We start from the raw sequence: 22,410 nt of genomic DNA on the forward strand, positions 1-22,410 counted from the left end.
GTGGAGCCCCGTCACTTCACAAGACACGGGAAACCTTTGATGGTCTGGAGGAGCTGCAGCAGTTATTTCTGCACAAACGTCCACTGAACATTCACTAGATATTCTCAGAACTAAACTAACTCTTCTGCAGTGTGGAGTGTGCGCACATGCACGTGAGAGTGGAGCGAAATAGCGAGAACGCGCGCGTTGTGTGAGTCAAGGCAGGCAGGCAGAGGAGCAGAGTACAGCAGAGACTCCAATCCTGGAGACCAAAGCTACGGTCTCCTCACGTCCTCCGACCGCAGCCAAAACTGTTTAACAGACGGGCTTCCCTAGATACAACCAAGAGGTTTTGGTGCTTCACTGTAGTTTGTGTTGGAGTCTGAGTCTGAACAGCGTAGCCACACGCTAGCGCGCATGGGACACCGACCCGGGTGATTTATACGTGTAAGAAGTTACAAACAGTCCCTTTAAAGAACGGAAAGTTTGGGGCAAGTTATAGTCAAGTCAGCACACTGACACACTGACAGCTGTTGTTGCCTGTTGGGCTGCAGTTTGCCATGTTATGATTGGAGCATATTGTTTTATACTAAATGCAGTACCTGTGAGGGTTTCTGGATCAATATCTGTCATTGTTTTGTGTTGTTCATTGATTTCCAACAAGTATTAAATATGTAATAGTATTAAATACTTGACAAATCTCCCTTTAAGGTACATTTTGAACCGATGAAAAATAAATTAATCGTGATTAACTACGGACAATCATGCAATTAATTGTGATTAAATATTTTAATCGATTGACAGCCCTACTATATACATGTCAGGGTGCACCCCTCCGCATCGCCATGTCAACGCAGCAACCTGCCCCCTGACAACTAGACTGTTACATCAGTGTGTGTGATTGCAAACTATGAAAAATGTCTCATTGTCTACAGCAGTGATTCTCAAAGTGGGGTCCGTGGCTCTCTGTCAGGGGGTCTGCAAAATAATTTCCTATAAATTATAAAATTGTGTTGTCATTAAAAAGTGCAAATCTACAGATGGGGATCATTTGCACCAATAAAACAAACACATTGTGTCCATTACTCCCACCCATGTTAGCTTTGGGCCAATAGAAACTGATCTGATTGTGACACACAGCAATAAGTTCATTATTCTTTAAGCTGAAGCACTTACTGACAGTCAGCTTTAGACTGGTCAGTTTAAACGTCTGGATTTATTAGGACTATGTCAGTATTACTACTGTTCATTTTCTGAAAGCTTTAAGATCAGTTACTTTAAATGTAGACTATAAATGCTGTCAGGTTGAGTCCTAATGAGATTTGAATAAAATCACCGTCTGAGTGACACGGTTCAATATATAGAAGGCAGCAGAAGCAGGTTTCCCTCTCTTTAAAGAGGTCAAACAAATCAACTCTTTGTATGAAGGTCAACTTCATGACTCAAAATAATATAATTATATTTATACATAATAAACCTGGGTGAGTTAAAGGACCAGTGTGTAACCATCAGGAGGATCTATTGGCAGACATGGAATATAATATTAATAAGTATGTTTTCTTTAGTGTATATAATAGTCTGATAAGATTGTGTTTTTGTTTCCTTAGAATGAGCCCTTTATATCTCCATAGGGAGCAGGTCCTCTCCATGGAGTCGTTTATGTTGCTCCTCCATGTTTCTACAGTAGCCCAGAACGGACAAACCAAACTCTGTTAACTTTTCGCCACTCACTTCCCAGGTACACACACACACACACACTGGTTCTGCTCCAGATGACTCTAGATAGAGACATTCATGTTCTCACGTGGGCCACCATAGCTCTCCAACACGCTGGGCACACCGGAGAGGCTTCAGCTGAGTGCAACCTCCTCACCTCACTGGACCTTTAAGACTCCAATCAGAAGTAATATTGAGAGTTGCCCCAGTCTTAATGAATGGAAGACTAACCTTTAAAAATGTCACCATAATACATTTTATTTCACTGCAGTGGTTTGAACTCTCCTGCAACTGCATCCATGGAACTGGAACAACAAATATCTTCAGAAGATCCCCTGCTACACACTTCACAGCTCATGTTCATTCTATTTTTAATATTGCATATACTCCATCAGTTTACATGTCATTAATTTCTCTATGCCTCAGCATATTTTACTGCTTTTATTTTACAAACCTTTACAATGTTTCAATGAACTTTATTTCAGACACTGACCAAACCGTCCACAATCAGAAAAATCTTACTGCACTGGGATTGTGTGATTGGGGGAGGGGGGGGGTCAGCATCATCAGGTCCTCGGTGCATAGAAATACAATGTTCCATTCATCTCTCACAAACACAAGTTTATAAATTAAAATCAAAGGTCTCTCTCTCACTCAGGCACTCAGTCTTTGTGGGTGGAGGCAGAGCTCATCAGCCCTGGAAGGCGTGGAGCTCCTCCTCACTGAAGCCCTGCTGCTTCAACAACCTGAGAGACGAACAGACAGGACAGGAGGACAAGGACAGAAACGGCTGAGTACAAGACAAAAACCAGACTGTCACTGCACTCTGAGCTCTAGTGTTTAAAATGACTGAATGAATGTTTCATGTGTTGTGAAAGGCCTGTATCTATGACTGCCTCACGAATGTCTGAGTCTCTCAATATAATCATCACAACCATTTAACGGCAAATTTCTGATTTGGAAATATTATGGATGACAGTTCTCATCTATGAATACCTCACCAGCACTAAGGTTGAAGCAGGCAGGCCCTTTCTGAATGTATGGTGAACTGTCAGCAGCCCCCCCACACCAGTTACCAGTTACCTGACTTTGTTGTAGTGATGTCAACATGCTCCCAAATCTCAGCAATTACTTTGGCCAGTACAATGCTATCAGAACTGATAATGGAAATGACCTTTAAGACAGTGAGGTCAAGGTTAAATAATAAAGGTCATATTACACACCCTGTTGTTAGCTCTGTAAAGGCGGTGGGGCCGCACACACACACATAGCATTTGGACCCATCTGGCCTGTTGAGGACATCCTGGAGCATGGACTCGTCCACCCGACCCTTCCTGCCGGTCCAGCTTTCACCGGGATCGGAGAGAACATACTCCACCTGAAAGCTGACACACACACATACACACACACACACACATTCTGAACATGTACAAACACCTGTACAAACACACTGAGGTCCAGATGTAGGAGAAGAATCTTGAAAGCTGGAAATCATCTGCATTTCACACTTCTGCCTTAATACACATGTGGATGTGTGGAGCCTAAAAGCACAGCGTGCATTCACACTGCAACTCAACGTGTGCCTCAGTTTGTCACATTAACCCCTTCACACACATCTCATTATGTCTTCTGTAAAAAGGCTGCAGAAAGTCACATTTTCATGTTCTTTTTTTATCTTCAGATCCTTCGACATGACCTCGTCTGATGTATTCTGCATACTAAACATAAACTGTACAATGAAGCTTTGTGGTAGTTCGATAGTCAAGATCTGTTTTTCTCCCCGGTGGGGTGAATTTCTGCTATTTCTTCTCATTGTTATGTTGTACGTAACGCCATCAAAGTCTCCACATTCACAATTCTGACGTCACCATATCTGACTAATGATCCTACTGCTCGCTTTCCTCCCCACTAATCAGTCCCTTGATGTTGTTCTTTAAGGCTGCTTTAATATCACGGACCCGGGCCCAGATCCGAGTACACTTGTCCCCAAAGTCCAGTTCAATTGATTAGTGTGAATGCTCCGTACCGTACTCGGGCACGGTTCGTCGATCCGTACCCGGGTCCACTTGTAAAGGCGGTCTGGAGTACGGATCATGTGAACTCAGGGACGGCTCGCATCAGGTGTGAAAGCCAACCGTACCAAAACACGGAAGTAGACCGGTATTTAACGCGAGTAACGTGAGTAACGTGAGTAACGTGAGTAACGCGAGTAACGCGAGTTACGTGAGTAACGTGAGTAACGCGAGTTACGTGAGTAACGCGAGTTACGCGAGTAACGCGAGTAACGTGAGTAATGAGAGTAACGAGAGTAACGTGAGTAACGAGAGTAACGTTAGCAGTCAGCGAGTAGTTGTGAAAGGGCAGGCTTTATTTAAAGCCGCCAGTCTCCTCCAAAATCTGTACACATATAAAACTGTTTCATATCTACAGTACGTCTGTATCTGCGGCAGCATGCACTGATCTCATCCTCTGAACTGTACAGCCGTGGATGATACAGCAGGAAGGCCGGCGAGAGGTTCCTTCAAATATAAACAGTAGGCGATGGGGTTGAGTGAGGTTTCTTATTTTATTTAGCTGATTTAATGGTCTGTCTGCGAAGAACGAGAGACGCTCAGCTGCTCAGCTGCTCAGCGGGCAGAGAGAGAGAGAGACGGGGTGGGGGGGAGACAACGTGTAGAGTCGTCCTATTTTCACATCAAACTCGGTGAAATCGGAGTTTATTTCAACCAAACCAGAGTTGGTGATTGTTGGAAAGACTAACAGCAGTTTGGTGAGTTTTATTTTGTTTCTATCCAGGAAACCTGGGCAATAGTACCTAATGTGAAAACGCCCTAAATGTCTGAAATTCTGTCATTCTACTTTGAAGACCTACTATTGTGCCTCCCACCTCCTCCCCAGAGCCAGGGTTCTATGCGAGCGTGCATATGCGAGCGCATAGAATTCACAGAATCAAAGCATGTGGTCAAAGTGTGTTTCAGTCAGTGCGTTGTGTCTGCCCTGTATGAACCAGCAAAAACTAGGTCAGTTATGATGGAGCATTACACAATCACAAATACTTATTGATCCTGGGTTACATTTACATGACTAATATTTAAGTCATCTATTTGTTATTTATTATTTGTTTATTGACAATATATCAGTATTTGAGAGCCTGAGCTGTTAAAGTAAGAATTATGGCCAATGTTGAATGTTTAGAATTTTCAAAATAAATGAAAAAGAAAGTTTATTTTCTGCATTTTTTTGTTTTCTCTATTGTAAAAGAAAATGTACCAAACCGTGACTTCAACCCCCACACCCCCCTCTATTAAACACACAGCTGCAGTACCTCTCACTATTAGCAGCCAGTTCATCCAGGTCACAGCGCCACAGAATGTCCTCCTCTCGTCGGTTAAAGAAGAGCAGCTTGGTTTTTCTGAGGAAACACAAACATGTCTTAGATTTATAACCAGCGACACAACAAACAGTAAAACCATGTGCCTGTTTTCTCCGGACCAAAAATGGATCAATGTTCGGAAGTTAACAAGAGATACCGGTTTAAAGTTGGTTTAAAGGGCATTTTAATGCTCCTTATTCACACAGGACATTTAGGGTAAGAGACCATGCTGTGTGATATTTGGTACATGGTGTGCACACATGGGAGAGAGAGAGAATTAAAATGCTCTGATGATGATATGATTCTCTCTCAGGCTGCATCACTGTGGAATTTAAAACTTATTTTGCTGCTGAAGCCTTAATGAATGACTAGCGTGAGTGCCACTCCCCTCGCTTGTCACAGTGAATCCACTGATACATCTTTGCTTCAGTAGTTGAAGACTGAGATATTAAAGTTATTACAGTGATCTTAGAAGCACCTTTCTCTCTCTCTCTCTGCATGTTCACCCTTGTAATGCTGTGGTCTGATACAGATAGGCCTATGTTACCAGGTACGATCCATTGTGACCTTTATGTAGAAGTGCCCAGGGTGCTTATTCAGACATGAGACCAACACGTTAAACAGCATCAGATGAAGCAGCCCACTGCTCCTAAATGCTTAGGATGGTTAACCCTCTGAGAGCTGCAGGATAGCCGGTGATCCAGACCCAATCTGCTCTATTTAAGAGGACGTAGCAGGCTCAGTCTTACAGCTAGAGTGAAGATACTGGTATCATATGAAACTAGAAAAAACTAAAGAATCCATCGGGACCAACCATGTCATACTAGCTTGTCGTGAAGGAGGCTAAATAACGCTCCAAAGTTAGGCTATATTTTGGTGAGGAAAAACTGTCATGTCCATTTTCAAAGGGGTCCCTTGACCTTTGACCTCCAGATATGTGAATGTAAATGGGTTCTATGGGTACCCACGAGTCTCCCCTTTACAGACATGCCCACTTTATGATAATCACATGCAGTATAAATGTGTTATTGTCTCCTATTTCTGCATCCTGGGGTCCCTAAACAGTGTTGAATTCCATAAATTAGGTCTCACTGTAAAGCTGAGACTCTGATGGATCCAATGAGACCAACTGTATTCATGTGTGATGATGTTAGTCCCCATAGGAGACATTTCATTGACCTCCCTGTATAAAATGACCTGTGGAGGATAATCACAGCCTCATGAAACGTTACAGCCACAAACTAGAGACCTAGAGCATTCAGAGAATGGATGGATCAAACTAGAGACCTAGAACATTCAGAGAATGGATGGATCAAACTAGAGACCTGGAGCATTCAGAGGATGGATGGATCAGACTAGAGACCTAGAGCATTCAGAGGATGGATGGATCAAACTAGAGACCTAGAGCATTCAGAGGATGGATGGATCAAACTAGAGACCTAGAGCATTCAGAGGATGGATGGATCAGACTAGAGACCTAGAGCATTCAGAGAATGGATGGATCAAACTACAGATCTAGAGCATTCAGAGGATGGATGGATCAAACTAGAGACCTAGAGCATTCAGAGGATGGATGGATCAAACTAGAGACCTAGAGCATTCAGAGGATGGATGGATCAAACTAGAGACCTAGAGCATTCAGAGAATGGATGGATCAAACTAGAGACCTAGAGCATTCAGAGAATGGATGGATCAAACTAGAGACCTAAAGCATTTAGAGAATGGATGGATCAGACTAGAGACCTAGAGCATTCAGAGGACGGATGGCTTTCCTAGCTAGATTGACAATAAGGGGGTTTCTGAGCAGCACAACATAAGTGCTCGCCATCCAATCACAGAAAAATGCAATTCTTATAGAAATTTCCAAATGTCAAAAGTTTTTGATCCCAAATCACAGCATGGCTTTTTCTATGGTGTTCCTCAAAGTCTTGGTGTCTTAATGTGGTATTTGGAGGGATTAGAAATTGCTGCAACAACTTATGAGACATAATAGAGCATGGAGCATGACCATCATATACTTCTATCATAATGTTCTATGCTCTTACTCACTTTTACAATTTATTTTAATTAATAAATTAATGAATAAATTAATCACACCACTTCTGTGACATCTACTGTTGACCTGCTATCTCCCCCTAAAGACCCCCTGGACCTCCCTTAAAAAGACAGGTCTATGTTGAGGTCAGATTTCATGTATGTATGTATGTGATGATTAAAATAAAGTTGAAGTTTTTAAGTCAACATTAATGGGTACATGTCTGAAAGGGTCTTAGGTGTGTATAGGGGAAATACAGTGTACGAGAATAAAAAAAAAATCAATACATAAACAGATAACAATAAAGATATAATAAAATATAAAGATGAAATTAGATTTTTTTTTTTTTAATCTCTCCGGGGCCTCTCTGGCCGGGCCCCCAGGCTACTAATAAGTGTTGTGTCTCCTGATAGCTCCCACCTGATGATGTCAACGTCCTGTAGGGCCAGTTGGATGAGGCGAGCCATGGGTGTGAACCCTGTGCCTGCTGCTAATAGGTAGAGATATGTGACATCACGAAGGGGGCGGAGACTGAAGGTACCCTCTGGACCGCTAACAGATATACAGTCACCTAGAGAGTAATTATACAATTAATACAATGGATCACACCGTGCTCACAGACTAAAAACATCCAGAGGAACAGTGATGTTAATATGAATAAAGAAACAAATAAAACACTTTATATGAGTTACAGTGCATACAGTTTAGACATGACATCAGAGAGAAAAGTCCATTTCCACTTAACCCCTAAAACTGGCCCACAAAAGCTCCTGATGGAGAGCATATGAAGGTACATAAGTACAGTATTAGGTAACATCTCCAGGATAGTGCTAATGGAAAACAAGGCAAAAGTGAGCATGCCTCACATCCCCACGCTCACTGCTTGACCTCCACTAAAGTAGGGCCAAAGGTTTCGCCCTTTTGAAACTAATGGAACGAGTTCTACTACGGAAACAAAATTCAAATTAAAGACAGCCATATTAATAATACAAACAGGCCTACAGCTTTGGTTATATTGTCTGATTCGGAAAGTTACAGAAATAGTTGGACACAACCTCCCTTAAGCCCACAGTGGAAATGTGGGGGGGCTATTCAAAGCTATCCGACAAGCACAAGACAAGAAGCATAGTGTCAGCTTCACTCCCAGAATGCAGCTGGAGGGGAGTCTCAGACACTGACTGCGTAATGCTGCCTTACTGTACCTAATGAAAGCTACCAATAACACACCCCTCTCTCCCCTCCCACTGGCTGGGACTCACCGATGTGCAGGCTGTTGAGATGTGGGGTGAACACTCCGTCAGGGTAGACTTTGATCATGAGGTAGAGGTCGGATTCCTGTGAGGAGTGGTGGGAGGCTGCTGCCAGGTTCTCATCTACTGGAGTGTATGGCCTCACTACCTCTGTGTCTGGATATGGACACAAATAAGAATGAAATTAAACTTCTTAGAATCACCTGAAGTATCTAGTTAAGTCCACTCTGTTCCTTCAGAGCAGCTTCAGACCTCCTCTGTGCATCTGTACTGATGTGGCATTTAACATCTGTATAGAGTAATACTCCTCTGCCTACTGTACTCTCTGTGACATTAAAGACTTGCTTTATGCTGTTTGGTGCCACCTAATGGACATCATAATACATACAACACCATTCAAAAGTTTGGAATCACCTGTTATATTGATGTTTTTCTTCTGTCCTTCAATAATAACAACTTTAACAGAGATACAAACTATAATTCAGACAGAATGAAATGATTCAAACTTAGTATGTGGCATATACCGATGACTTTTTATCTCCCCTGGACATCCCCTGTCCCCCATCCCTACCCGTCTAAAAAAGAGAGCGGTCAAATGAAATTGAAATAAATGTGAACTACAGTATCTCTACATGAGAATTCTGTCAGTATATTGACTGGAAACAAACAGTAGAATAATCTTATGTTAACATGATGTAAATGTTTCTGTAAACAGTGAGTAGTTCAGAGGTAGGTTGATGTGGTGGTCAGAGGTTGGACTGTGCTTCCAGTGAAGCTCATATCATCAAGCCCAGGGAACATGAAGCACGTACTCTATGATTAATAAAGGAAAATAGTTCCATATTCTGAACCGGCATCTGTGGTGAAGAATCAAGCCTGATAAACTCAGTGCCTCGGATTTGAAGGCAGATATACAGTATGCCAGAGATACGGGAACTAGATGGAGCTTAAAGCAGGCTGTTGAAAGAAGCAGCTATGGGATGGAACAGAAGTCACCAGTGAAATTCCACGACTCTCGATACCCAATTCGATACCATATACCAACAAAAACCAAACAATAAATCTCTTGTATTTCAACATACACTCCTTTGTTACCGTTTGCTTACTGTTTTTTGATCCCTGATGATCCGCTTCAAGTTTCTAATCTCATAAAACAATATTACCTTCGTCCAATACTCATTTTTATTGAACAGAGATGAACACATCATAAAGAAACTCAATGCAACCTCCGTACATTAGCTCCTTATTTAGCCAAGCAGGACTGTGCTGTTGCCCACCGGCTGCTAACAGCTAACGTTACTCCTGCTGATTTCAACACAGATTTGCTGTTCATACTGTATTATGTATTATAATGCATTATCAGGGACATCTTCTACCGTCCGCATGACGACGGGACACCGTTAATCTCGAGCCCTGATCCCCGACACCTGCGGTACTGCGAGTATCCCTGACATCCCTAGTGAGGAAGCTTGTTCACAAACGTACCAGGTAGCCTTGGTAGATAGCCTTCCTCTACCGACTCAGTATACCTTACTGGAGTTCTGTGTGCTGCACCCTCACCACTGAAGGTAGCAGCATACACGTTTTCCTTACTTGTATGTAGACGTTTATTTCAGCAGGTTAAGTGAACGACATCATAGAGGACAACATTCACTGTGTTCAGTACAGTGTAGTCCGTCTGCTTGGTTCCTTACCTTGAATGAGGGCTTTGAGGTAGACATGTTTTCCAACAGGCACATGCATGACAGTCCCACGTGGAAGTTGCAATCTGAACACATGGGTGTCATGGTTCACCTCAGTCTTAGACACCAACACACAATCCCGATAGTAGAGAGCTGTAAGCAGGAGGTAACATTGTTAACGTTTCCTTGGGTTCCTAATAAGCAAGCAAATGTCCAACGTTATCTGACGAAAGATTTAAGAAAAGATGCAAAACGTGGAGGATCTGATTGAGATGACCCTACAAGATCTTGTGCTTATGGTGGTTTGGTAAACTTTCAAACATAAAGATGTGCCTGTATTTGCTGTAAATGCAGACATCATTAATACCACACTTTATTTTTAATGCAATTTTGCTGTTTCATTTCCTGCACCTCTCAGTGACTGATTGGTGTGACACAAGGCATGTCATTAACATTCACATAATAGGCTATAAATAAGTGGAACAGAGTGGAATGATTTCTCTGATCTTGGATCTCACCTCTGTCTTTTTTGCGAAGAAATGTATTGTGAAACTCCAGCGGTTGACCAAGACTTGTCCATTTTCCTTTAGCCTGTTTGCGTATGCTGACCTGGATTTTTCCCACTGAGAAGGCAGGATGGACTGTTGAAGAAATGACAGTTTAAGAATAAGAACATGACAATAAGACAGATTTTGCAGATATTATCTATATCTATTTTTTCTTTAATTGAATCAAGATGTTGTCTTACCAGCAACGGTTCCCTCAACTTCTGCAGCAAGACCTGAAAAAGCATGAAAATGGCACTGATTTCACAACCAAAATCATGTGTAAATCAGCATAATACTGTTTACAGTGTGTCCATGTCTGATCATACGCTGGCACACAAGTTATGGTTTGTGCTATAGTGTCAGCACTCCGTCTAATAGCACACTTTGAACAACATTCAAGTGAAGCTGCTTTCATTGGAGATGAGTTGTCAACACTGGGCTGGTTTTTAGGTTGGATCATTTTTAAAAATCTAGTGTACTCTTGCTAGTTTCTCAAGATCGCCCACCCTGTCTTTAACATGAGATCTGGCGGTATCTAGTGGTGAAGTTGGAGATGCAACCAACTGAAACTTCTCTTGTGTGCCAAACATGTACTGTAGGAGAATTACGGTGGCCAACGTGAAAACGTGAGAACGTGAATGTCCCTGTCTAGAGCCAGAGTTTGGTTTGTCCGTTCAGGGCTACTGTAGAAACATGGCGGCCGGCTCCGTGGAGAGACGACTCGCTCCCTCTGTAGATATAAACGGCTCATTATAAGGTAACGAAAACACAACCGTTCTTATTATCAGGCCAACAGATCCCCCTAAATGCTACACGCTGTTCCTGTAAGTCCGATGTTTTCTTGACATCTAGGCCGAAGAGACATAAAGTCCACAAAAATAGTGACGTTGATGAAGTAATTTGTGATAAACTGGAGAAGAAGGGATTTGTGCGTACAGTAGATCAGTGCTGAGTCAAAGCGACAAAACTTTGGACCTGCTCCTTCGTACACGCCCCTCAGCAAGTGAATGGTTTTATTTGGTCTGCTTTAATTTGAGCACTGTGAAACTGAACCAGACTAAATGGAAACCGAACTAAAAGTATGAATTTCACTCTGATTGGGACCAGCCAAACGGACAATGGCGTGTGAAAGCATCCTTATACTGCCCTACATTGATGTTTATAAGTTATACACACCACAAACTGTGACACAGTTTAATAACTATTTAAAGCAATACGTTTTGCAATGGTAGTGTTTCTTACAGGACTCCTTCTAATGTTCTGGTCACTCAGCACAGTGTAGGATCTTAGTGCACATTTTCACCTTTGTTGATTTCGTCCAAAACTATTTCCTACATGATTACAGGCACTGACAACTTCCCCTAACAATGCAAGTACTTTGATCAATTGAGGAAATATGCTAGTTGCTAACAGGAACACAAATACTTGTGCCTTGACTCTGCTATATCACATACACACGTAGGCAAAATTATTGGTACCCTTCCGTTAAAGAAAGAAAAACCCACAATGGTCACTGAAATAATTTGAAACTGACAAAAGTAATAATAAATAAAAATTTACTGAAAATTAACTAATGAAAATCAGACATTGCTTTTGAATTATGGTTCAACAGAATCATTTTAAAAAACAAACTAATGAAACTGACCTGGACAAAAATGATGGTACCCCTAGAAAAGATGTAAAATAATGTGACCATAGGGACATGTTAAACTAAGGTGTGTCCTGTAATTAGCATCACAGGTATCTTCAAACTTGTAATCAGTCAGTCTGCCTATTTAAAGGGTGAAAAGTAGTCACTGTGCTGTTTGGTATCACGGTGTGTACCACACTGAACATGGACCACAGAAAGCTAAGGAGAGAGTTGTCTCAGGAGATTAGAAAGAACATTATAGACCTTCATGTTAAAGGTAAAGGCTATAAGACCATCTCCAAGCAGCTTGATGTTCCTGTGACTACAGTTGCACATATTATTCAGAAGTTTAAGGTCCATGGGACTGTAGCCAACCTCCCTGGACGTGGCCGCAGGAGGAAAATTGATGACAAATTGAAGAGACGGATAATACGAATGGTAACCAAAGAGCCCAGAATAACTTCCAAAGAGATTAGAGGTGAACGCCAAGGTCAAGGTGCATCAGTGTCAGATCGCACCATCCGTCACTGTTTGAGCCAAAATGGACTTAATGGAAGACGACCCAGGAGGACACCAAATCATAAAAAAGTGAGACTGGAATTTGCCAAAATGCATATTGACAAGCCACAAAGCTTCTGGGAGAATGTCCTTTGGACAGATGAGACAAAACTGGAGCTTTTTGGCAAGTCACATCAGCTCTATGTTCACAGACGCAAAAATGAAGCATACAAAGAAAAGAACACTGTACCTAATGTGAAACATGGAGGAGGCTAGGTTATGTTCTGGGGCTGCTTTGCTGCATCTGGCACAGGGTGTCTTGAATCTTTGCAGGGTACAATGAAATCTCAAGACTATCAAGGCATTCTGGAGCGAAATGTGCTGCCCAGTGTCAGAAAGCTTGGTCTCAGTTGCAGGTCATGGGTCCTCAAACAGGATAATGACCCAAAACACACAGCTAAAAACACCCAAGAATGGCTAAGAACAAAACATTGGACTATTCTGAAGTGGTCTTCTATGAGCCCTGATCTAAATCCTATTGAACATCTGTGGAAGGAGCTGAAACATGCAGTCTGGAGAAGGCACCCTTCAAACCTGAGACAGCTGGAGCAGTTTGCTCACGAGGAGTGGGCCAACATACCTGTCGACAGGTGCAGAAGTCTCATTGAGAGTTACAGAAATCACTTGATTGCAGTGATTGCCTCAAAAGGTTGTGCAACAAAATATGGCCAGGCCAGTTTCATTAGTTTGTTTTTTAAAATGATTCTGTTGAACCATAATTCAAAAGCAATGACTGATTTTCATTAGTTAATTTTCAGTAAATTTGTATTTATTATTACTTTTGTCAGTTTCAAGTTATTTCAGTGACCATTGTGGGTTTTTCTTTCTTTAACGGAAGGGTACCAACAAATTTGCCTACGTGTGTAATTGTGTTTGTCCCAACCGTAGTTAGTTCTCTGTTAAAACTAAAAATGTGTTTATCATCTCTTTAAAAAAACCTGTTGTATAGACATCAAGACCACAAGCCACTGTTACAACACATTTTTAGATGTGGAACCAGGACTGGTGGTAACATGAGTTCACTGATGAAGAACAGACACATAACTCTGGAATTATCTTTTTATATACATACAGTATATAGAAGATTATTTTTGGGGCTTTTTGCCTTTTCTTTATTAGATAATGACAGAGATAGTTATGAAAGGGGGAGCGAGAGAGAGGCCAAGATATGCAGCTAAGGGCCGCGGGTCGGATTCAAACCCGGGCTGCTATGGTAAGGACTCAGACTCGGTACATGGGGCACCCACTCTACCAAAGGAGCTACCCCGAAAGGTGCCCCGAAATGATCTTTATATGGGGTAGTGTGATATTATTCTTATTATATTCTTATTATATAATATATTATATTATTCTCCGTCTGCATCTACTGATTTTCATTCTATACACATACAGTACAGTCCTGGTTCGGCTGTCTGCAGACAGCTCTAGGAATTTCATTGTACCTTATTAATCTCACTTTATTGGATGACCACCCTCTAAACCAGTAGGTAGTACTGTATATATACATAGTATAGTATAGTATACATATAGTATACAGTACTGTGTAGCACTTTTCAAAATCAGAAGTTACAAAGGGCTTCACAGGAGAAAGAAAAGAGAAAGAAGGAGTTAACTACTGGATGTGTGCTAGACGTCAGTGCGTCTCACTTATGTTGCACATTGCACATTAAAATGCAGACAGCCCTATCATTACTCACGTAAATGTATCATGTAGGACATTTTCCCCAGCAGCACTTCCAGTCGTAGAACACCCGCCTCGAGGTCAACAATGGTACAGCCTGAGCTCTGGATCTGACAGAAAAAACAATATGCAAAAATATGTCACCTTCAACCACTGATCCAGGCACCTCTTCACTGGCCAGGTGGTAACTTCCTCCTTTTTATTAAAGTATAGCTTTATTCTTCAAACTGTCATTAAAAGGCCTATACTGTATACTTTTCATTAAGCTTATAGAACCTGATTTGTGATTTAGCCCTCATAGAGAAACATGACAACAGCGATTTCTGGGTTCTTTTGTTGTGCTTGGCCTCTGTCTTGGAGCAGAAACTCCAAACACTGACTTGTGACAACCCTCTCTGAGCAGGCCTGGGGCCTCATTTATATAACTACAGAGGATCCACACTAAATATTTGTGTACGTACAAATGAGGAAATATATGCCAAAAATGTCCTGATTTATAAAATTGTGCGTACGCCTGTCAGTGCGCAATTTCCTTTAATAAATCCCAAATCAAAATTGCGCACGTGGACCAGCCTCATGTCCCGCCCTCTACACGCCCACATTCAACCATATATAATCGATGCAAAGCACCTCATGAATGTTTGTGCATAGAAATGAGCCTGTTGATCAGTGGATCTTCACGGTGAATCACGGCAACTACCGAGAAGAAGTTTTTCTGACACAGAAATCAAGGTGCTTGTGAGCGAGGTGGTCCCTGAACACTTGTTCCCTTTCTTCCATATAGTCCTAGTAGTGCCAGTGTATCCATCATGCAGCATTTTGAGTGTCGCCGCATTGGTCTGAAACTAGCAATGACAGTTACGCTGCGCGCCGCTCTGCGTCGGTGTAAGATAGGGCCCTCTACCTCATCACCTAATGTCATCTTCAACTGCAGTTTCCACTGTATTCCAACAGAGCTTAGGAACTTATTTGATGCCTCATGAATGTGTGTTTGTCGATGAGTGTTGATTACCTTCCTTTTAGCATAAATCACCAGATGAACAGTCACATCAGTTTGGAACCAGTCGTACCTACACAAACAACAGACAGCAGATAATAACGAGGTCATTGAGTATGTATAAACTATTTAAAATTCAACGTGTCTGTTTTATATTCGCTTTTAGATGTACTATGTTCTTTCATACCGAGGACGAGAGTCTTTGTCTGGGGGAGCAGCCAATGACATAGGTGGGGCGAAGCCAGTTGATGGTGGAGGAGAGATGATAGCTGAGAATAAAAACAGAATGAATGCTAAGCACTACTGAGGCATACCAGAATTCTTTAGATAGACAGGCAGCCACTGGTTTTTCACTCCTTTTAATACTATATGAAAATCAAGTTGCAGACACTTGCTTGAGATAAGCAATTCTACACAACAGTTAGTTGAGTTTGTTTGTTTTTTAAATCCCTTTTTATCTTGCATATCTTCGTAGCACATTTTCAAAGCAGCATCAGGGCCCATATTTATCGAGCACCTGCAAGTAGGAAATCCACTTGTTAACAATTCTCAGAGTGATTCATATTGGAAATTACTCAGCAGAGCTTCAGGTTCTGAACCATAAATTAGTTACTCGGGAATGCAAATACATGTTTGGTGAAAAGAGAGAGCTACGTGAAATTTTAAAAAAGGCGACAGCGTAATATCATGTAACCAAATTGATGAAGGCCTGTGCTGTAAGATTAAATTAATAGGAAATTCCACAAGCACCTGGAGTAGCCAGCCAGCGGGAAAAAGCTGCCAGCTAGGGGGGTCTGTGGGCATGCTGTTCCTCTGGCACATTGTAATGCCACTATTCCATCATATACACTGATCTTAATTATTGCATATCTTAATGAGTCAGCATGTAGTGAGTTATTTGAAAAGGACAATTAGGATTCTAGTGTGTTTTAGCCCACACAGACTGTAAATAGCTATTCATATTTAAAAGTATGCATATTCCTGACTGATCAGAACTTTTCTAATTAAGAATCATTAGATCTTATTTTTTATTTTCTATTTATTTATTGACCCCTTCACTGTGCTACAGAAATGTTTAATGTAGCCTACTGCTTTAATAGAAGCATAAATCCACTGTGATTCAACTAAAAACAAACAGGGTTACTTAAGGTGGTTAGGGTTGTTTTTAATCCCATGTCTGTAGTCCATCTGATGAGGATGTCCCCTGTCTGGTAGATCAATGCAGTTCTTAATGTGTTTTATTATCAATCATTTTACTGATATTGTCAAACACTGAAGATGACTCTCTGCTCTCCACTCTCTACTCGGCAGCACACAACCTCTCAGCTGAGCGCTCACACACACAAGTTCATATAGAGCTGTGGGGGCGGGACTGAAACAGACAGATTGTACGTTGCACATTTCGCTGTCATGCACGCATTGTTTTGAAGCGGAGGCTAGTGGTCGTAAAACTTGCTAATCAAAAGTATTTTAATTAGAATGAAAAATGTATATAATAGTAGCCGTCTGTTGAACAGCATGTACAGTACAGGGGGCAAGTGGTGTGTTCACAGACAGACCTCTTAGCGTTTGCTAGTGTCAGCCACGGTCCAGTAAGACTGGAGTAAACAACCGTGTAAGCCTGCTGGAGGGACTGTAGGAATCCTTAACGAGATTCGTCCGTCAACACCTTCACACCTCTTCAAATCTGGACAGTGAAGTCACCCAAACTGATGTAAAGAAGCGACATTCACCAAAAAGTAGGTTGTTTGCATCCCCGGTTACTTGTATTATTTGACTTTATAATGGTACTGTATATAAGTGGGAATATTTTCGGCATTTACAATTTTTCCATTGTCTAATCCCTTGAACTGCAACAGTGAAAAAAACTACAATACGTCATCATCATTTCTACTTTGTGGCTGAAAGTGTTGTATAACAGTGATGTTACAGTCTCTCCTAGGAGCCATCCTCCTCCTGCTGAGAGCTTCATAGATGACTCTCAGTCCTTGACAAGAGTGTTTTTAGACCTAGTTTAACTATCAGCGTGATTCCTGGGAGGTATTCTGAGACACTTGACAAATATGGGCCATGCATTTGTTTTGTTAAAGAGAACCTACAGTGATTGCATTAGTGGGAATGGGACACTGAGCTGCTGCTTCTGCAACTCAGGTCCAGTACAGCCCCCAGTGCTGTCTACTGTGTGCTGCGTCACAGTCTGGTTAACACTGAGGTAAGGCTGCAGATCAACCACACAAGTTAGACACAGAATGTGATCACACTGATGCAGAGATACTGTGTGTGTGTGTGTGTGTGTGTGTGTGTGTGTTTTTACCTTTAACAACTGTAGTAGCCATCCTACCCACCAGGCACTCTTTTAACATAGACTCATAGTTCACCCAGCGATGGACCTATGCACAAACACACGCATGTTACCATAGCAACACATGGAAACCCATCAAGTTACCTATACCAACTTTAAGAGTTTACAGAACTACATTAAACCTGCAGCACTCACAAAGCAGCCAAAACAGCCATGACAAAATATGTTCCAGTCCTCCCAAGGTCCTGGGGCTTGTTTTTACTCCCGCTGAACTCCAAAAACTTTTGAATGTGTATTTTTAACAATGGATGGTTGAGCAGAGCTGCATTAGCAGAGAAGCTGCCAGTATGACATGATACTACAGTCTCTTCACTTGTACACTGGTGGACCACTGTGAATATGGCCATTTATTGCCCATTGTTAAAACTATACCTACAGATACACTCCACACATACTAAATAATATACAGTGTTTTAAAAAAAATATCAACTCTTGGACTGTTTTTACCATCAAGTTGAAAAAGTCATTTTATTGTGACTTTAATACCTAGAAATACAGGACTGCACCTTTACAGTGTACCATTTGTACCTTTAGGATGACCCTCCATACCTGGTCAAACAGGTCAGTGCCATCTATCCCAGCTGCCTTCATCAGCTCCTCTTCCCCACCAGGGTGGTAGTCCATATAGGGGGTCACATTGTAAACCATACCTGAAGACATACAGAGAAAAAAGAGCTTTATGTATATCACCTTCCAGTGCCCTACGCTGACACAAACTGATAACAGCACAGCCACTAATGTCAAATGACGACATTAAAAATATCTAATATTAATGAAATCATTTTTGCCAATCAAATAAATATTTACCACAGCATTTAAACATTTGCTTTTAAAGACTTGTCTTGTGGACAAAACAGTGTCAATGCGAGTAAAGCAGGCCATCACATCGTCATAATACTACCGCGGGTGGATCGGAATCGGCAGTTTGGTACGTTGTTATAAGGCTAGTTAGCTCAGCAACTGCCATCAAACTGGTGGATAACAGAAAACCAGTGTAGTGGATGACAAGGAACCATCTCATTACAACTGTCCAACAGATCAAGAACACCTTTCAGGATCCTGCTGACTATGCACACTGGACAGTTACATTAGGGCTTTTTGCATTGAAAATAAGATTTTGCATTAAAGCAAAACCTGATCTGAAAGTTTTAAAACACTTGTATTAGAAAAAGTTGCATTGGCCACTGAAAAAAAGTCCACTGAAAATAATACACAGTGAAGAATGAATGTAAAACACTTGTTCATTTTTCTTTTTATAATCGTATTATGTAATTTTATTCAGATATATTTTTTTTACAATGTGCTTTTCATTGTAAAAGACAGACATGAAGAAAAAAACAAGAAGATTGTCCCTGAAAAACACATCAGGATGCAAAAGAATATCAGAATAAAATCATAGTAATTTCAATTCAGCAACAGCGGTTTTCAGTTTCAATTCTCTGTCACCGTTTTAGTGTGGAGTGGAGGGGACTGAGGCCAAGGGGGGCTAACCTTCACAAATGTAAAATAGCAACGGCAGAGAGAAACAGACTTCCATGTGGTTTGGGAGTTCCAGGTGAACTCCTGGAAGCTATCGCCATAAGTGTGCGGTCATGCCAGAAGCTTCACAGCAGACGGCGGGTTCAGGAACAGTGACGCTCTCTCCTTAGTATGCAGATGCCAGATTATATGTAAATCACACTGTCCTTACCCCCTCCCCTCAAAATCTAAAATCACTACCCTCACTCCATATATGGACAGGTGAAACAGTGAAAGTGTGACGAAAAGAAAGGAACAGCTCGTCGTCTCATCTGTCAAACCGAAGAGGAAGCAGCGGTGTTAACAGCTTGGGCATATACTGCATGGTTCCAGTAGATCTGGAGGAGCTTTACACAGTCTGAGAAAATAACCCTTGGAGAAATGGATCACAGAATGCTTGCCATGCAAATTGGAGGTGTGAAGTTTAAAATACATGGGCTTTGAACAGGCATTATGATCCTAACAAAAGACGCTAGTGAGTTGCATTATGGGAAGTGTGAGATCCAGTGCTTTTGAAGCTTGACCCATATTAGGGACAAATACTTTTTCTTTATTTTCATCTGTCTCTTGCAAGTCTCCCAACATTATGAAAGTGCAATAATAAATTGCTGGAGTTCAAAGCCATCATACAAAAATGTGTCCACACTTAGACAAGTCTCACAACTTAAGTTTTTACTGAACAAATGAAAGCGTTTGCTTCCAGGTAGGATTTTATTTTGAAAGTGCTGTATCTTTGCTCATCAGGCATTTTGATCCCTTCTACCCTCCTACAGTCACACACAGGGATGTTAATCTAAGTCTGTGAGTGTTCACTTCTATGATCTAGTGGACATTAGTACCACTAGATCGGGTGTCCTTCTGACTCTAACTTCCACTATACTCAAGACAGAGTGGGATTAAGTATCATCAAGCTGACATCAAGTATTCTCCAACTTGCTAAATACTACAGCTACCATGCAGGTTAAGTCGTTCATGTGTATGAACCGGACCCTGTCCCATGTCTCACTGACCTCGTATGCAGGTCCAGCAGTCATCTCTTCTGTTGTGTTTCTGCAGCTCTTCCTTGGTAACTTCAATCAGGCGCCCTCTGAGGCCTGTCAGATCTTTGCCACTCTTGGAAAACCGGATCCAGTCCATCAGACTGTGTCCAGGCTTCAGAGCCACCTAGTGAATGAAGGGCAGAGGAGAACCTGGTGATTGATTCGGTTCTGGAGATGTGTGAAGGCATGTTGAGAACTCATTGAAGACAAATTAACGTCAGAGTATTACTAACATGTTAGTGTTTATAGAAAGGAGAAGTGCTTTTCATCTGCTCTGGTAAGAGAGTTACCTTGTTCCTCCCGGACTGGCCGGACGTAGCGACCCGCTGCTGGGAGCATGGCGCAGGGAACGACTGGCTCGGGATGTTCAACATATTTCGGAGACAGCCCCAGTTCCCAAGAAACCCTGTTGAACCAACGCTAGTTTACCACAACAGCACATGAACCACAGCTCAGTCCAACTGGCTGCTAGATGTTCACTTTACTGGTCACACTTCCTCTCGCTCTCTCTTGTTGTCACACATCTCTTATGAAACTGTGTGAAGCAATGCTGCTGAGCTAACAGGCTAGGCTAGGCTAAGAAGACTGACTACCTTACAAACTTATGACAGCTCATTTTACATCGTAACACTACATGTCGATTCATGTTAATATTTTCCGTGTTTTAAACCAAATAATTAACAAGCAAATCCATGAGTTGCTTTCTACGTAGTGATGAACGACGAGCGGACTGCTGTCCCTAGTGGCGGAGCCACCATGGAAAGACTACACCATGGACCTGATTACACCATGTAACCGACTACACCATGGAAAGACTACACCATGTAACCGACTACACCATGGACCTGATTAAACCATGGAACCGACTACACCATGGACCTGATTAAACCATGTAACCGATTACACCATGGAAAGACTACACCATGGACCTGACTACACCATGTAACCGACTACACCATGGACCTGACTACACCACGAACCCGACTACACCACGAACCCGACTACAACATGGACCTGACTACACCATGGACCCGACTACACCATGGAACATGGAACTGACTATACTGGACTACATTAGTTGTCGCACAATGGACGACGACGTCAACAAAAGTTGTCATCAAGTTGCGACGGTCCTCCGTTGCCCTCTACTGTTTCTGTCATACATTACAGAACAATAAAGTAATAATATATAATAACATAATATTCCTTTCTGAATATGGTCTTTTTTTACTAGGCAGATATGTTGACATGCCAGAGCACGAGTAGCTCAGGTGTAATAACATTAATAACAGCTGCATTACTCTCAGGTGTAATAAATAACATTAATAATTACTCTCAGGTGTAATAACATTAATAATTACTCTCAGGTGTAATAAATAACATTAATAATTACTCTCAGGTGTAATAACATTAATAACAGCTGCATTACTCTCAGGTCTAATAACATTAATAATTACTCTCAGGTGTAATAACATTAATAACAGCTGCATTACTCTCAGGTCTAATAACATTAATAATTACTCTCAGGTGTAATAACATTAATAATTACTCTCAGGTGTAATAAATAGCATTAATAATTACTCTCAGGTGTAATAACATTAATAATTACTCTCAGGTGTAATAACATTTATAACGGCTGCATTACTCTCAGGCTCTAGTCCACTAGTGTGCATGCTGGCCCACTAACATGGTTGAGACAACATGGTGCACAGTCAAAATGATCAGTATTAATTAAAAACATGCAATTCATTTAAATTGACTGACTGGAATGCCAATAACCCACTTGAAATCAAACTATTGAACATAGTGGTGAAAGATGAACCATTTCGTCCTCTGCTCGATCCACTCTCACTGTCATCATCATCATCATCATCATGGCCGTCCTCTTCTGAATCTCTCTGGTTTTCATCTGACATTGTGAAGACATCTCACACAGCTTTCTTGTTGTGGTATTTACCTGAATATCTAATGTAATAGACCAACAGTGTAGCTCAGACTTTCATCCGGGCAACTGAAGGGGTTGCTCTGGAAAGGCTAATCT

At 41.5% G+C, this 22,410-nt stretch overlaps 1 protein-coding gene and 1 long non-coding RNA gene across 4 annotated transcripts; one reads left to right on the top strand and one right to left on the bottom strand.

Annotated features, from left to right (window-relative positions):
• Positions 1-1,927: 1,927 nt before the first annotated feature.
• Positions 1,928-22,171, bottom strand: LOC119497124 (cytochrome b5 reductase 4). 3 transcript variants are annotated; one of them, XM_037784998.1, is made up of 16 exons: positions 22,153-22,171; positions 20,660-20,775; positions 20,340-20,493; positions 18,361-18,461; positions 17,764-17,839; positions 15,637-15,718; positions 15,465-15,522; positions 14,469-14,562; positions 10,784-10,816; positions 10,554-10,676; positions 10,048-10,188; positions 8,363-8,509; positions 7,524-7,674; positions 5,021-5,107; positions 2,919-3,080; positions 1,928-2,441 (listed from the first exon to the last, which is right to left on the bottom strand). In XM_037784998.1, exons 2-16 carry the CDS (start codon positions 20,741-20,743, stop codon positions 2,387-2,389), a joined length of 1,548 nt encoding a protein of 515 aa, XP_037640926.1. In that variant the 5' UTR covers positions 20,744-20,775; positions 22,153-22,171; the 3' UTR covers positions 1,928-2,386. The 3 variants fall into 3 exon arrangements, with proteins under 3 accessions (XP_037640926.1, XP_037640925.1, XP_037640927.1); XM_037784997.1 differs by having other exon boundaries at positions 18,340-18,461; XM_037784999.1 differs by lacking the exon at positions 22,153-22,171 and adding an exon at positions 21,071-21,419 and having other exon boundaries at positions 18,340-18,461.
• On the top strand, positions 2,651-3,090 carry LOC119497125. Its single transcript, XR_005208875.1, has 2 exons — positions 2,651-2,797; positions 2,891-3,090. It is a non-coding gene; the product is annotated as an uncharacterized LOC119497125 (long non-coding RNA).
• Positions 22,172-22,410: the final 239 nt, after the last annotated feature.

The sequence above is a fragment of the Sebastes umbrosus genome, chromosome 11 (assembly GCF_015220745.1).
Source record: "Sebastes umbrosus isolate fSebUmb1 chromosome 11, fSebUmb1.pri, whole genome shotgun sequence".
Classification (NCBI taxonomy): domain Eukaryota; kingdom Metazoa; phylum Chordata; class Actinopteri; order Perciformes; family Sebastidae; genus Sebastes; species Sebastes umbrosus.

Coding starts and splice junctions, on each gene's coding strand:
- LOC119497124 (XM_037784997.1), bottom strand. CDS start 20,743: ATGTTGAACATCCCGAGCCAGTCGTTCCCTGCGCCATGCTCCCAGCAG. Junction 18,462..20,339: donor CTGCTGGACCTGCATACGAG/GTCAGTGAGACA, acceptor GTATGTCTTCAG/GTATGGTTTACAATGTGACC. Junction 10,677..10,783: donor AGTTGAGGGAACCGTTGCTG/GTAAGACAACAT, acceptor TTTCTTCAACAG/TCCATCCTGCCTTCTCAGTG.